The sequence below is a fragment of the Equus asinus genome, chromosome 3, assembly GCF_041296235.1.
Source record: "Equus asinus isolate D_3611 breed Donkey chromosome 3, EquAss-T2T_v2, whole genome shotgun sequence".
Classification (NCBI taxonomy): domain Eukaryota; kingdom Metazoa; phylum Chordata; class Mammalia; order Perissodactyla; family Equidae; genus Equus; species Equus asinus.
Window position 1 is genome coordinate 104,541,657 of NC_091792.1, and position 14,038 is coordinate 104,555,694.

At 32.8% G+C, this 14,038-nt stretch overlaps 1 protein-coding gene across 9 annotated transcripts in view; it reads left to right on the forward strand.

Annotated features, from left to right (window-relative positions):
- Window positions 1-14,038, forward strand: part of ANKRD17 (ankyrin repeat domain 17) — a 163,186-nt gene that overhangs the window by 25,344 nt on the left and 123,804 nt on the right. The window contains exon 1 of one of the 9 annotated variants that reach the window (XM_014847238.3): window positions 3,563-3,710. The exons of 5 other annotated variants lie outside the window; for them this stretch is intronic. In XM_014847238.3, coding sequence (XP_014702724.1) covers window positions 3,657-3,710 — 54 coding nt within the window. In that variant the 5' untranslated portion in view covers window positions 3,563-3,656. Of the gene's footprint in view, window positions 1-3,562; window positions 3,711-14,038 lie in introns of those variants that run through there. 3 more of the 9 variants (XM_070505675.1, XM_070505677.1, XM_070505676.1) reach the window with 3 other exon arrangements.

The window sequence follows — 14,038 nt, forward strand, 5'->3', positions numbered from 1 at the left end:
TAAAGTAAGCCTTTCATTTCATACGTTTTGAGAGGGTGAAGTTGGTTAACATTTTGTTTTTCTAAGTAATTTGTTCTTATCTAGGTAGATGAAATCATTACATTTATCCTGCCACCAATTATCTGTCCTTTTTTTGTTTGAAAATATGGATTTTTAAAAGTCTTGCCCTTCCCTAAATAGAAAAAAAAATTTGATGGGAACATAATTCCTTTATAAGGAACTTTTAATTAAAAAAAGTTTTATGGGGGGAACAAACATCCACAAAATAGTAAATCATACAAAATAGGGTTGCTTGCTTGTCAACACATTTCTGTGTGTGTGTGTGTATTTGGTTTTCTTGTTTCTTGATCAAAGAAGCTAGTGCTGGCCCTAAATAAAATTGTAAATTTTAGAAGATTCCTTCATTCAGTCTTGGTATTTATTTAGCTTCCTATGTCCTTTCCCCCCTTTTTTGTAAGATGCTTTTTTCTTCACTCTGGACATTTGGATCTTCTTATTTTAGTAAATTTTTTTTTGATTTATGTTATTTATATGTGTTGGTTTACATTTATTTGCATAACTCTTACTATGTTAACTACTATTTATACTGCAATGCTTTTGCCATTGGCTAAAATGAAAGAACTTGTGCCATTGAAATCCATTTAAGTAAATAGGAAAAGTTTTCTGAAATACAAAATGAGGTTGAACTCATTTCAAGGAAGGTGGCTCTCTTTTAGGATGCAGGGTCTTAAGGCAGATGTATTTGAATCTCCTTTCACATCTTTTTGCCCAGGGTATCCTATGCTGTGGCTTAGGTCATATTAACAAAAAGGAACAGAAAATAAAACTAAGAGGAAATAATTATTTTGTTTTATAACAAAGAATTACAGAAATTCTGATATATAGATTTTGTTTATATTGAGTATTTATCATAGCTTCCTTTAGTGACCTAAAGATAATCATCACAGAACAAATATTTTTGTCCATCAGAAATTATTCCTAGTAGTAGCAGTAGTTTAAAAGGGATTAGGATGCATTACTGGATATCAGACAATTCCTTTATTTATACATTTGTTATTTTGTCAGCAAATATTTAAATACCTGCTCTATGCCAAAGACTGTGCCCTGGGTATACATTGGCCAAAAAAGTGTTGCTTTCATTAACTTCTGATCTGTAAAGGACAGCAATAATAAATGGTAAATAAACATTCATAATTCTGTAGGAAAGGCATGATCACATATTTATTAGTAAAAAATTAACAGCAAATATTAGAAAACATAAGAGAAGCAATCTAATAATCCTAGAACGGAAGAGGATAGTGAATGATATGATTGACTTGATCCTTAGGGGACTGGATTTCTTGTCCAAAAAAGTTGGAAAGTCTGTTATTGGTTTATGGGAAACGAGTGCTCCAATATGTAAGTTCTTTGAACTCAAACCTATCTTTACTTGCTTATGTTGGAGGAAAGTTTGAGAAAGAGAAAGCTTGTTGATGACTTCTCTTAGTCTATGGATGAAGCCATTTATTTGAAGCATGGAAAGAATTGACCTGGAAGGCAGGAAATAGTAAAAGCCAGTTTTCTAGTTCCTTTAAGCTGGGTCTTAACAATGGAAATTATTTTGTTTGAGAAGCCGCCAAATGCCAGGCATACACATGCTTAAATGTAAGCACTATGTATGGTCTGAGGTAAAACATTTTTAATATCATTTGTTTTCCATTAATTTCACATAGCCTTTGGAGTCAGACCATTCTGGGTTTGAATCTTAACTCTGCTAACTGTGTGCACTCTCTGAGACTTGATTTCCTCACCTGTAAAATGAGGGTAATAACACCTGGAGGAAGTCTAGTAGATGGTTCAGAGGATGGACTCCAGAGACAACTGTCTGGGTTCAAGTCTTAGCTTTTCAATTTAATTAGCTAAATTTGGAGTAAGTAGGGCAAATTGCTTAGGCGCTCTATGCCTCAGTTTCGACCTGTGTAGAATGGAAATAAAAATAGTACCTAGCTTTTTTTTAGGATTATTGTGAGAATTAAGTGAGTGAATGTATACAAAGCACTTAAAATAGCATATGCCATATAGGAAGTGCAGTGTAATTATTAATGTTACTATTTTAAATTATTATCACTTAGAGGGTTATTGTGAAGGTTAAATAACATGTATATTTAAAAAAAAATAACTCATATTTTGCCTGACTTAGTAAGGGTGCCTCCTGAATATCAGAAACTGAGTAGTAAATACTTTATCTCATCTAATCTTCATATGAACCTGTTAAGACGAAATTTTATCTGTCTTTTTGACTGTACCTAGAGCAGTTTCTGATACAGAGTAGATATTCCATGTTGCATGAATGTTATCCTGTTTTATAGGTTACTAAACTGAGGCCCAAGGGACTACAAAAATCTCTTTCCGCTATTAACATGGCATCACTCTGAGGAGATGTTACTGGCAGTGTCATTCATATCATCACTTTTCTCAGCTTAGATTTGGCCACATGTGTTAACGATAACTCCCTCTTAGTTTTTTTTCTGTCTTTTTCCTTTCCTCTTAAAAATTCGTTGTTTAGCTAGGTTAGGAAAATTTAGACTAGAAGAACTGTTCACCTTGTAATTAGATTGGTTAGACTTGTAATTAGATTTGTTAATCTGCACATTGAGGGATCGTTTCAAGTTTAGTTTGTATGGCACCCCTACAAGTGCAGGATTATTTTATTAATGCTACAGAGCATAAAACAGTGTTCCTTCCCATTGCATTTTTCCTCTTCCAGATTACATAAGGAGGAAGTTTGACAAAGTAACAAATTTTACTAAACTGAAGGTCACTTACAGTAATGAATATAAAATAAATTGGCTCTGCTGTCAGTCACCCACTTTATTTGCTGTTTGATCATCCAGATATAGTGTTTCTGAATTCCGTTTTGCTGAAAAATTTAGTTTCTTGTATTTATAAGGGGGAGGCCATTTCTTTGGTTAGTAAATGAAGTTAAAGACATTCCTAGAAAATGAATCCAACCATGATGTGTTATGTCTTGCTTCAGTAATTGTAAGTCAGTTGAATGTTAATCTTGTTCTCTCAGATATTTCCCAACAGATTAGTTTTTAGGAAACCAGTTTACTATTTTAAAAAATCTATATTAAGATCATTATCTTTGGCATTCTCAAGTCAACGCCTATAATATATGTGTTATATAATGCATTTGCCTGATGTAGCGAATTCCTACTTTGATATTACCTTGCCTCCTTCTTTGTGTATTTAATACAGCCATTAATCTCACTACCGGGCTTTACTAAGGATAAATTGCTACGTAACCCACTTCAGCCTCTTTTGTTCAACCAGGAAGCCAGACGTGTTAAATAGCTTTAAAAAATATATAATTAGTATGTTTTTTAATTTTAGGATTTTAAAATTTGAAATGGTAAAATAAGAGACTTTGTCTATTTTCTCTGTTGAAATTACTTGACAGAAGTTTGCTTTGGAATAGAGCTTCTGTATCTTTAAAAAATACACAGTGAGTCACCCCCTGCTCTTTTGGTAGATGCCTGGCTAGTGAACAGCTAAGCTGCTTTAGGCATGTAATAGAACATTCCATTTCCTGTTCCCTTGCTGACACAGAGGAGTGTTCCTGCTGGCAATGATCTAATCATAGTGCAGTAAGAAACATGGCAGTTTGATAAAACATGGTGGAGACAGCGGCTGAAATGGAAGCATATGTTCTAGAAGACATTCTTGAGGTAGGGCTAGGTTTGTAAATGAAATGAAAGTTGAAATCTGAACAAAGAAATCTTATCTGCCGGAATTATTTTACAGATGAATAGATTAGAGGAGAGAGCAAAGGGAGGCAGAGCATAAAAGCAAGATACGATCAGACCTTATTCCGTGTGAGAATGTGCCAGTCTGGTTCACATGATTACTAAACTAGTCTAGAATTGTTTTGTTTAAACTTCATGTTTTGTAAATTGTAGATATATGTTTGATAGGAAATTAAAAAAAAGAAAGGGCCTCGGACTTAATAAAAAGCCTTGTGCTGGTGGTGACCTTTAGATTAACTCATTAGAAGGTGGGGTCTGCAAAGCAGCTTTGAGTAGGTTTAGTTTCATATGTCTTAGAATTCATTTACATATCTAAGCCTAAAGCTCTGCTTGCAGTTAACTATTAAAAACAGCTGGTTATTTTAGTTTCTGGGGTAAAATTAAGCATATGTGTCAATCTGATTGCTTAATTTGGCTGGTACATTCTGATTGTAGAATTTTTGTGTGACTTATTAAATTAAAAATTAAAAGACCCTAAAATTTAAGGCACTAACACTTGAGAGCTCACAATAAAAATATGCATTTTGAGTCATGAGAATTTTGAATTATATTTTCTTTTTTTTCCTAGTTATATTAATTTTATAAGAACCTATTTGAGTATAAATCAGTTCAAGGAAATACATGTCAAAGTGAAACTATAATTGGTTTTGGCCTTGGCTGTAGTATACTATCAAACATTTGCATTTATAGGTATAGATATTTAAATCCTATTTTCTTATCTATGGGGTTCTAGGGTTTTTTTCCCCCTCATTAAGAAAAAACTGGCTAATTCAGATAAAGAGGCTTTGTGATGGTGAGAAGTATTCCTAATACTTAGACTATGATAATTTATTAAATATTTCACTATCTTCAGGAAGAGATTTTATTATGAGGAGAGGGCTTGGGAGAATGAGCTGCAAAGGGAAGCTAGGCGGGGTTAGCAGGAGAAAAAAGCCTATGCGCATTATAAAGTGCTGCATGATCAATGAGCGTTTTCTGGAGTCCCTCAGTGTGTGCTTGGAGCTGACATTGCAGCAAGTCTCATGGTTGTTCTGCAGAATGAAAACTGATTCCATTGTATTATCTAGCTCCTTGCAAACACCTGCCAACATACTCTGTCCCCCTCTCCTTAAGAGCTTATTGTTTGAGTTGAATCCTCTGGTTAATTTCCATTCTTTCTCTCATTTTTGTTTGTTTGTTTGATATTATTGGTGAGTTTCCTTAGAAATGGTATGGTGAATTATCTGCTTAGAAATAGTGGTATATACTTTCATCAAGGAACTTCAGTAATTAGGAGCAGTCATATGACTTTTTAGTGGTTCAGTTTAAACAAGTCTAATTAGATTATAAAGTTCTGGTGGTACATTTTAATTTGCTTTTTTAAAATTTTGCTTTAGATTTTAAAGAAATACACTTTATAGATCTCAAAAGATCTATTTGACATTTTTTTTGGCCATTTACAATTTGATATGTAACAGATTTTAGAAGTCTTATTTATTTTCTAGGGAAAACCTGCTTGAGCATAGTTTTATGCTTTATGTATAGGTTTTTCTAATGCTGTCTTAAAAGTTGGCTTCATTATTTCCACTAAAATTGCTTAGTGTCATTTTTAAGATTTAACATTACCTGGTTTGTTCATTGTTGCTAGTTGTTAAAATAACCTCTGGAGTTTTAATTGTTTGTCCTAATTTTCAGTCTCTTTAATTTGTTTCGTGTATACCTGTTGCATTAAAACATACTGAGTAGTTTTGTCTTTATTTAATATTATTTGATTTAACTGAGTACTTTTCAATAATTGACAACTAGGTGTGCAAATTTTCCAAGTAGTAGTAACAAAATATGCTTCTTTTCCAAAATTATAAGTACTCATAATGACCTAACGCTAAAAATAGAAGTTCAAAGAGAATAAACTTGCTAAATCTCCAAAGCTAAATGTACCATTTTCTAAAGTACCTCATATTGCAAGTGAATAGGTACAGATTACACAAGCTTTACAAAAAAATATTTTTGTTTTTTTAAAGGGTTAACTCCTTGTATAAATGTCTAATAATGAAGTTTATCTATATAACACAATGACAGTTTTATTATTGTACCTGACATTGAGCTATCTGAAGTTTGTCACCATAATTTTACCCTTTATGACTATGTATTGAGCATCTGGGATTTTAGGTAGATTTTTGCTTGTTTGCATTAAACGTTGGACCCCTTCTATTTTTTTCTGTCTTTGAGTGTAACTTGGTCCTTTGAATCATACATTTTTTAAAGGTGCTCTTATTAAATCTTAGTAAAAAGAAAACAAAATCAGTATCAGTGTGTATAGTGCAGATTAATTCTCATAATGCTATAATTTACCTTTTAAATTGTGATCATTTATTTTATATACACATGTGTACTTAACTTGAATTTTAGATGATCTTCAAAATCTTAGGTAAAATATTGTAATTTTCTAAAACTTACAGTAAAACTGGAAAAGGTTGATTTCAATTTATGTCATTGCTTCTCACCTATCCAAGGTAGTGGATTAAACAGAATAACTTGTTTATTGAAATTATCGGAACAATCCAGTCAGTAATTTTCTTTTCTGAACTAAGGTAGTCAAAGTGTTTATGTTGCTTTTGCCCACTTTAACTAATACCCAGGAAAATAACTGAATACAGATGATAGAAAAAGAGTGGGAGGCTATATAAATATCTCTTGTTTTGTATTGCTTATGTTATTTTTGCTGAGACATGATTTTAATTTTAGAATTTTGATGCTTTTCCTGTAAGTTGTATGTAATAGTGGATCTCAGTACTTAAAAAGATAAGAAAAGTCCTCCAAACTTTTTTTTGTATATTCCAAATTTGTGTGACCAAGTGCTGTGTATATAAACCTAAGGTTTATATGTAAGCTTTTTTATATGAAAATACAAAACATATGAGACATCATTTCAGAAACTTGATTACTATATATTCTAGTTATATTATTTATAATTGAACCAGTTCTAGTAGTTTTCTATAAGAATTGTTTTAGCAATGAGAAATTTTCACAAATAATTTTATCTTTTAATTAAAGTCAAAATACTTCCTTCAGGGTATAGCATTTTATATATTTTTACTTTAATAAAATTGCAATTTTTATGAAAATAAAAATAGTTACAATGTTAAATATAATAACTCTCATGCCCAGTCTTGTTCCTTTGTCAACTAAAGCCAGGGTTTCTAGCTCCATCTGTACTTGATTTTACAGGTTGTAAGATATAAGCTAAAAGCCTCAAGTCTCTGGTTGTTGCTTAGAGGTCACAGTGGGTTGAGAATTTGGTTGAACCCATTAGGGTGTAACTAAATTAAGGGTCAGATTTAAATATAGTAAGCAGGTTTATTATGGAACCATTTCTTACTTTCTGTTTGTCTTGAGATCAGAAGTTTTCTTTTTAAATAAGAGTGAAAGAGTCACAGGGAAGTTATTGTTGCCTTTTTATCTGTCAACACTATGGGCTAATGGTAAATAGTGCATCCTGGTTCAAACAGGGGAACTCCACTTGCTATTTACCATAAAGATTATTTTTAGTAATGGTATAAAATCTCTATGAAGTAGACTCTTTTTTTATTCTAAAAAATATATTGGCTTATGTAATACCCATCGTTTGTATATTGGTAAGTCTTCTTGTGGATTTCTGAAGTTCTGTATTTAGTATAACCATGGTGACATTTTTCAGTAGGAAGAGTTGCAGTAACTCTTCAGACATAAATATAAGTTGATGTAGACACAGAATAGTTTACTGACTATATAAATTACTTGAATTGATGTAAGTAACATTTTTCACTCATTAAGAGCTTTTGGAAAGATTTAGACATGTTTGGCTAAGTGAATCTTATAATTTCACTCCAATATTTATTGAGCGCCTTCATTGTGCTAGGCACTGGAAGTTAAATGAGATTAGTCCAGCTAATTTTGCTTCACAAAGGTAAAAGTTCAGAAGACAAAATGCCTGCTATTGGTATTTGAAAATTCTTGAATTCAGGATGCATACAGATGTGTATTTAAATACTCATATTTTACTTCATTTGTTTGTTCGAATAGTTTGAAACCCCTATTTTAAGAATTCTGAATTTTTAAGTAAGCAGTATTTTCCTTTACCTGGGCATCTTTAGGTTATCTTTTTTTATGCTTATCTGTTTAATTGTTATGTATATTTATGAATGTTGGGCTTTCTAGAAAGTCTCCTGGATACCATTTTCATCTTTTTCTCCTTAAAGATTTTTCTATTTTTCTATTGCCATTTAAATCAGTAAACTGTGTCTGTGTGTATGTATACATACATACAACACACTTACGTGTATGCTTATGTATGCTCTGCATACACACATTCATGTACCTGTTATATTATGCATTATGAATACTCTTAATTGAAAGTCAAGTTCATCTTGGAGAGAGGAGCAGAAAGAAGTTGCAGCAGTGCTTTCACACACCAACTTTGGGGAAATGCATGGGGGAGTAGTAGAATATGGCTGAAAGATATGCTTACATTAGTTAATAATCTCTATAAAGAAGATTAATATTTTAGTGGAATATGAAGGCTCCAGACAGCTTACAAAAAGATAGGGTAGCTAGAACTATGTGAATTAATCTATTACTCTTATGTGAGAGTAAAGGCAGACCTGTCCAAATGCCACTAGTCCCACGTTAATGCATCCTAGTCCATTGGTTAATGCCTGCTGTGGAGCATGAATTAGGAAAGGTCTACATCATGTATTATCTGCATATACATGTAACAACGTTGGCACTTTCCTGGTTCTGAAATGTTAGGGGTCCTTGTTCTAATACTTGAATGAAGAACTTGTTCTGCTATGAAGTGACTTGGTCACTACAAAGTTGGTGAGCATCAAAGTCCTGTTTAACCACTGGCTTGGTTTAGTTAGCTTCCAGATTTGCAAGACAAAGAAAGGCATTTCAGGAGTTGTTCATAAATGTTAAAGGCCTCTGAGATAACTTTGGGTTAATGATTGGTTAGATTAGTATTGGTCATTAATAATTTGGTCTTGGGTGGAATCAGGCTTCTAACTAGCTGGCTATACATAGATAGATGTTGTACATAACGTGCCCACATAGTATGATGGCAATAGTAATTGAGCACTTTATGAATTGCACAAATAAATTGAATACAAATATAAATAAATTGAGCACAAATAAATTAAAAATTTGTTATACAGAAGGACTGTGCAAATGGTTCACCAGCATTATTTTATTTAATCCTCTAAATGACTCTGAAGAGGTAGGTATCCATTTCCTAGAATGATTGTAAGGAATAAATAAGATAATCTGAGTAAACACTTAGCACAGCACTTAGCCCATATTTAATACCTAACTGTTAGCTACTTTTTAAAGTGAGGACAGCCCTCATATAGTATTTTATACTAATAGATATCCCTCATTTGACAGACAAAGAAAATTTTATTGTCAGAGATTATTAGAGGAGGAGTTCTCAAATTTTTTGGCCTTGGGACTCTTTTACACTCTTAAAAATTATTGAGAACTCAAGAGGTCTTGCTTATGAGAGTTATACGTATCAATTATATTGAAATTAAAATTCAGAAAATGTAACATTTACATATTTATTCATTTAAAAAATTAATATTAAGCCTATTACATGTTAACATACTTTTATAAAAAATCATTTATTTTCCAAAAGAAAAAAAAAAAACCTGTGAGCAGAGTGACATTGTTGTACATTTTTGGAACTATCTTTGAAGTCTAGCTTAATAGAACGTAACTTGACTCACAGCTGCTTTTATATTCAGTCTATTGCAATACAGTATTTTGGAGGAAGTCTGAGAAGAAAATGTGGTCTCACACTTATATGAGGATAAAAAAGGGAAGAATATTTTAATAACCTTTTCAGATAATTTCTTTCATACCACTCCTAAAACTACATAAGTGACAGTTTCTTAGAGGTTAATTATCGTGTGGAATCTGAAACATTATCAGTGAATTTTCTAAACTTCGTTAGATTAAAATCCACTAGTTTATTGTGCATTTTGAATGGATCTTTTACTCATGCATGATTTTATAACATCATACATTGGTCATTTGGAAAATACTGGTTTACTGACTTCCAAATATTGCTACATTTTATTCTACAATGTCAAAAAATTCACATTTTCTAATATCACCACTGATCTCCTTAGAAAAGTCAAAAACTGGGAAGCTGTCACATTCACAGTGTCAGATATGTTTTCTAAAATTCTAATTTTTTCTTGAAAGCTTGAATTTTATCACAGATGACAAAGAAAGTGGGTTGTTTTCCTTGAAGTGACAGGCTCACTTCATTCATTTTTGAGAAAATATCTTCCAGATAAGTCTGAATAACCATAGTCTGTTGTAAGTAAAAATTGCTATACATGAAAAAAAGCTACTGGTTTAGTTCACATTTACACAAGTGTTTTTCTTGAGACAACTACTGTATTTAGGTATACATCAGAACTGTCTCCCAGTTTGTCATACACAAAAAGTCATATACTCAAGGTTGCAAATTTAAAAATTAATACTTTTTACCACTTCATAATGGTGGCTCCCCCACCCCCTTTTCTTTTAATTTTGAGTGCTTGACTGGGACGAATATTATGATTGGTGCCTCGGCCTTGATTTTGTGTTAAGGGATCAGCAGTTTTACCCACCATTACTTTTGTATTGTCAGTGCACATGTCAGCCAATGAAACAGGCAAATAACGTCTTAGTGTTATAAAAATAGTTTGGACCTTGCAGACCCTCTGAAAGAGGGTTGGGGATCCCCATGGATCCCATGGACCACCATTGAATAACCGCTGGTTTACAGTATGTTACTTAAGTTTACAGTCAATAAGGGTGTAAAACTAAGTTGTAGACTTAAGTCTGTTTGATTCAAATATCTTCTTTGACCACTCTCTTTTAACACTCCCGGTAGGTTTCTCTGTCCTTCAGCTACAATATAGCAGCTTTAAGAAATGAGAAGACTTTGTGTGGGAATTTGAATGTTGCTTTAAAATTCTAAGTCCTAGATTGTCATTTGGAATTTATGAAAAAAGAGTTTGAGGACTCCTGAGTAAAGTAGTGAGTGAAAGGAGAAGCTAGAAAATGGTTTTGCTTGTAGAATAACATTAAGTTGTAGCACTGTTTTGATTTTAAAGAGAATAATTAAAAACTGAATTGGGTTTGTAAATTCTATCAAAAATCTTATGCTATAATTCTACTGAATGATTAGGAAAGGAGTTCATAAGTTGTAACTGTTTGATACTCATATTTTAGCAGTAAAAACATTAAGAATTTATCACATTTGAATATTTTTATTTTAAAGGCTATAGGTTTCTTGTTTGTATCCTATCACAGGTACCAGCTGATTTTCATCTAGTCAAGAGAAATGCTTTCTCTGAGACTAGTTCTATTTTATATTGTCTATGAAAATGAAAAATAAGATTCAGATAACATATATCTTAGTTATCCAAAAACTAAGCTGTTAGTTTCAAATTCCTTTGCATAGGAGCAAAATTAAGTCATTTAAAATCTACTTCATATTTTCTTCTTGTATTTATATTTATATAAACATATATACTTATATGTACTATATTGTTGGCACAATGTAATTTTAGAATTGTCATTGAAATTATGTGTTCCTGTAGGAAAAGAGAAATGTCAGTAACATTTGCAAGGCTCTTGTCTTTACACTTCTCAAATGCTAATTAACTCTTCTCCCCACCTCCAAATTCCAGGGAACTGTTGAGAAGAACAGTGTTGAGCCAGTGTTAAACTGCTTGTTGGTGTTCTGCTATCTGAATTCCTTGTTTATTCTCTGACCTTTTATCATTTAGCCTCTTTCTCTAAGTTTTGACACCTGTTGCCCACTTCTTTTTTCCTTTTTCCTGTTACAGGTTGTCTAGATTCTGATTCTCTACTTGTTGTTTGGATATTGTGGCCAGCGTAACTCCTTGATTTCACACAGACCTTCTCATTTCTTGACCTTCTCATTCGTCTAACTAGTGTTTATCCTTAGCCAGTTCTAACCTTGAATTTGTCCTGTTGCCACTTCTTCAGTCCTTGTCATATGTTCTGCATTTGTAAGTTTTGCCGTGTCATCATAACAAAGACCAACATACATATGTGTGACCTATTTAAGCAAGTTTGAGAAATACAGTTTCTAAATTCTTATGTTTCATTAGGAAACACTAGTTAAGCTTTTCTGAAAACATGTACTGGTGTTTGTGTTCGCACATACTGGAAAATTTCCTCTTTTAATACTTTGTCTCATTTGTACAATATTTTGTTATCTTTCTCAGTTTCTCTTTCCTTTTCTTAGTCTTCTCCATCAAATAAAGTAAATGGAGATAACAGTGGATAGAAAGGTACTCTCTTTTATAAAACTATCGATTTAAAGAAGCAAAATATTAAGATTAAGCCCTACATCTGTCATTTAAAAAAATCTTGGCAGGTGGGTCATCATTTTATAAATATTTTGTGAATTACAAAGAGTATATCTTATAAAGTGATAGGTAAGTGAGAATGCTGAATTATGTTGACATTGTTTTTTAAGTATTTCTAGATTATATTTAATAGGCTTCCATTTTCATTGTTTTGAGCTTATAGTGTTATCATATGAATAACGATATTCATATGATAGGAAATATGAAAACTGTGAATAGTTTTATTTTTCTTAGTGTCTTCAGTAACCTAGCATTGTGTCTTGAATACAGTAAATGCTTGTTTTTGATTTTAAGTTGAGGGATTCTTGTGCAGGGAAGGAATCACCGTCCTTTTTCCCTTGGGAAGTTCTTTGAACTCTTAGCTTTGGTTAGGTGTATACATGGAATGAGGAAGAAGAACTGAAAATCATTCGTATTATTTGATGCCGGCTCGGTGAGCCAGAGTCGAAAGAAAGATTTCTTGGACTCTTGAAGGTCTGGTAGTAGTGCTCCTTTATTCAGAGAATAGCATGGGGACAGGACACCTGGGCAGTGAAGGGCTGCAGACATGGGGACAGGACCCATGGGCAGTGAAGCGCTGCAGGTATGGGGACAAGACCCATGGGCAGTAAGAGCTGCAGACATGGGGACAGGACCCATGGGCAGTAAGAGCTGCAGGCATGGCTACGGGACCCATGGGCAATGAAGGGTTGCAGTCTGTCGAGGGTTAGAGCTAAATTTATAAGGCATGAGTACACGACTTATTTTTACTAGACAAAGGAAGGTGATGTAAAAAGTCATTAAAATGGTATCGGTGCTAGTGGGGTCTGCTTATCGTGTGGTCCTATAACTTTAGATATGAATCAGGTCATATAGATTGGCATGTAGGCCAGGATGCCTTGGGCTTCTCTCCCTGGGGCAGCCTTGATCCACATCATTATTCAGATCAACCCAGGTCATCAATAGGTTGGAGTTTTAAGGCTTGTGATCTTTATATATTATTTGAAATAAGTTTTTTTTAATTTTTGCTTTTCTTAATCTCTAAAGTCAAATTGTATTATGTAGTTTCTCTAAGATCCCTTCTAGATATAAAGTCTATAACTAGATCTCTTAAGATAGTGGCCTCAGTAACTTTAAACAAAAAGTGTGAGATGATGGTGTGTCTCTCTCATATATTTCAGAAGTTTTTAAACCCATTTTACTATATTGTTTCATATTTAAGAATCAAATCCAGGCTCAATTTTCTTCCTGAACTATGTATTATTTGACTTCCTTCTACGTACCCAACTTTATCTTTACCATATTTAATCTAAACTGTTTACCTTTATATTGTATTCTAATATTGTTACTGTTCACGTTGTCTACCTGCTACCCTCCTTACTATCTATTCATTATTCAAAGTCCTATTCCTTTCCTAGGGTTTTTTTTTCCCTAGTCTTCCTTTCATGTTCATTATCTCCCACTCTTTTCTGCTCTTAAAAAGTAATGTGAGACTGCATACATTTAAAATATTTTATGGTTCTCTGTGATGTCCTTGATTAAATGGTAAATTCTTTAATATAGGTACCTTGGCTCTCTTTAAATTTTTAAAAATTACTTACGTATTTATGTAAAAGATATTTCATCCTGCAGAATAATTTGAGGTAGCTTGTAAGAATATTTATTCTGAAGAATGAAAATACAAAAGGCCAACCTAGTGAATTAAGACCATAGGTAAAAGTAGTATACAGAAATGCTTTTACAACATATAATTGCTAAACTTAGATCAAATTAACTAGCAACCAGAGCCAAATTGGAAACTTGATGAGTTTTGAGGTTTGTGTTGTCCATAACCTTCATAGCATAATAGATCATCTAGGG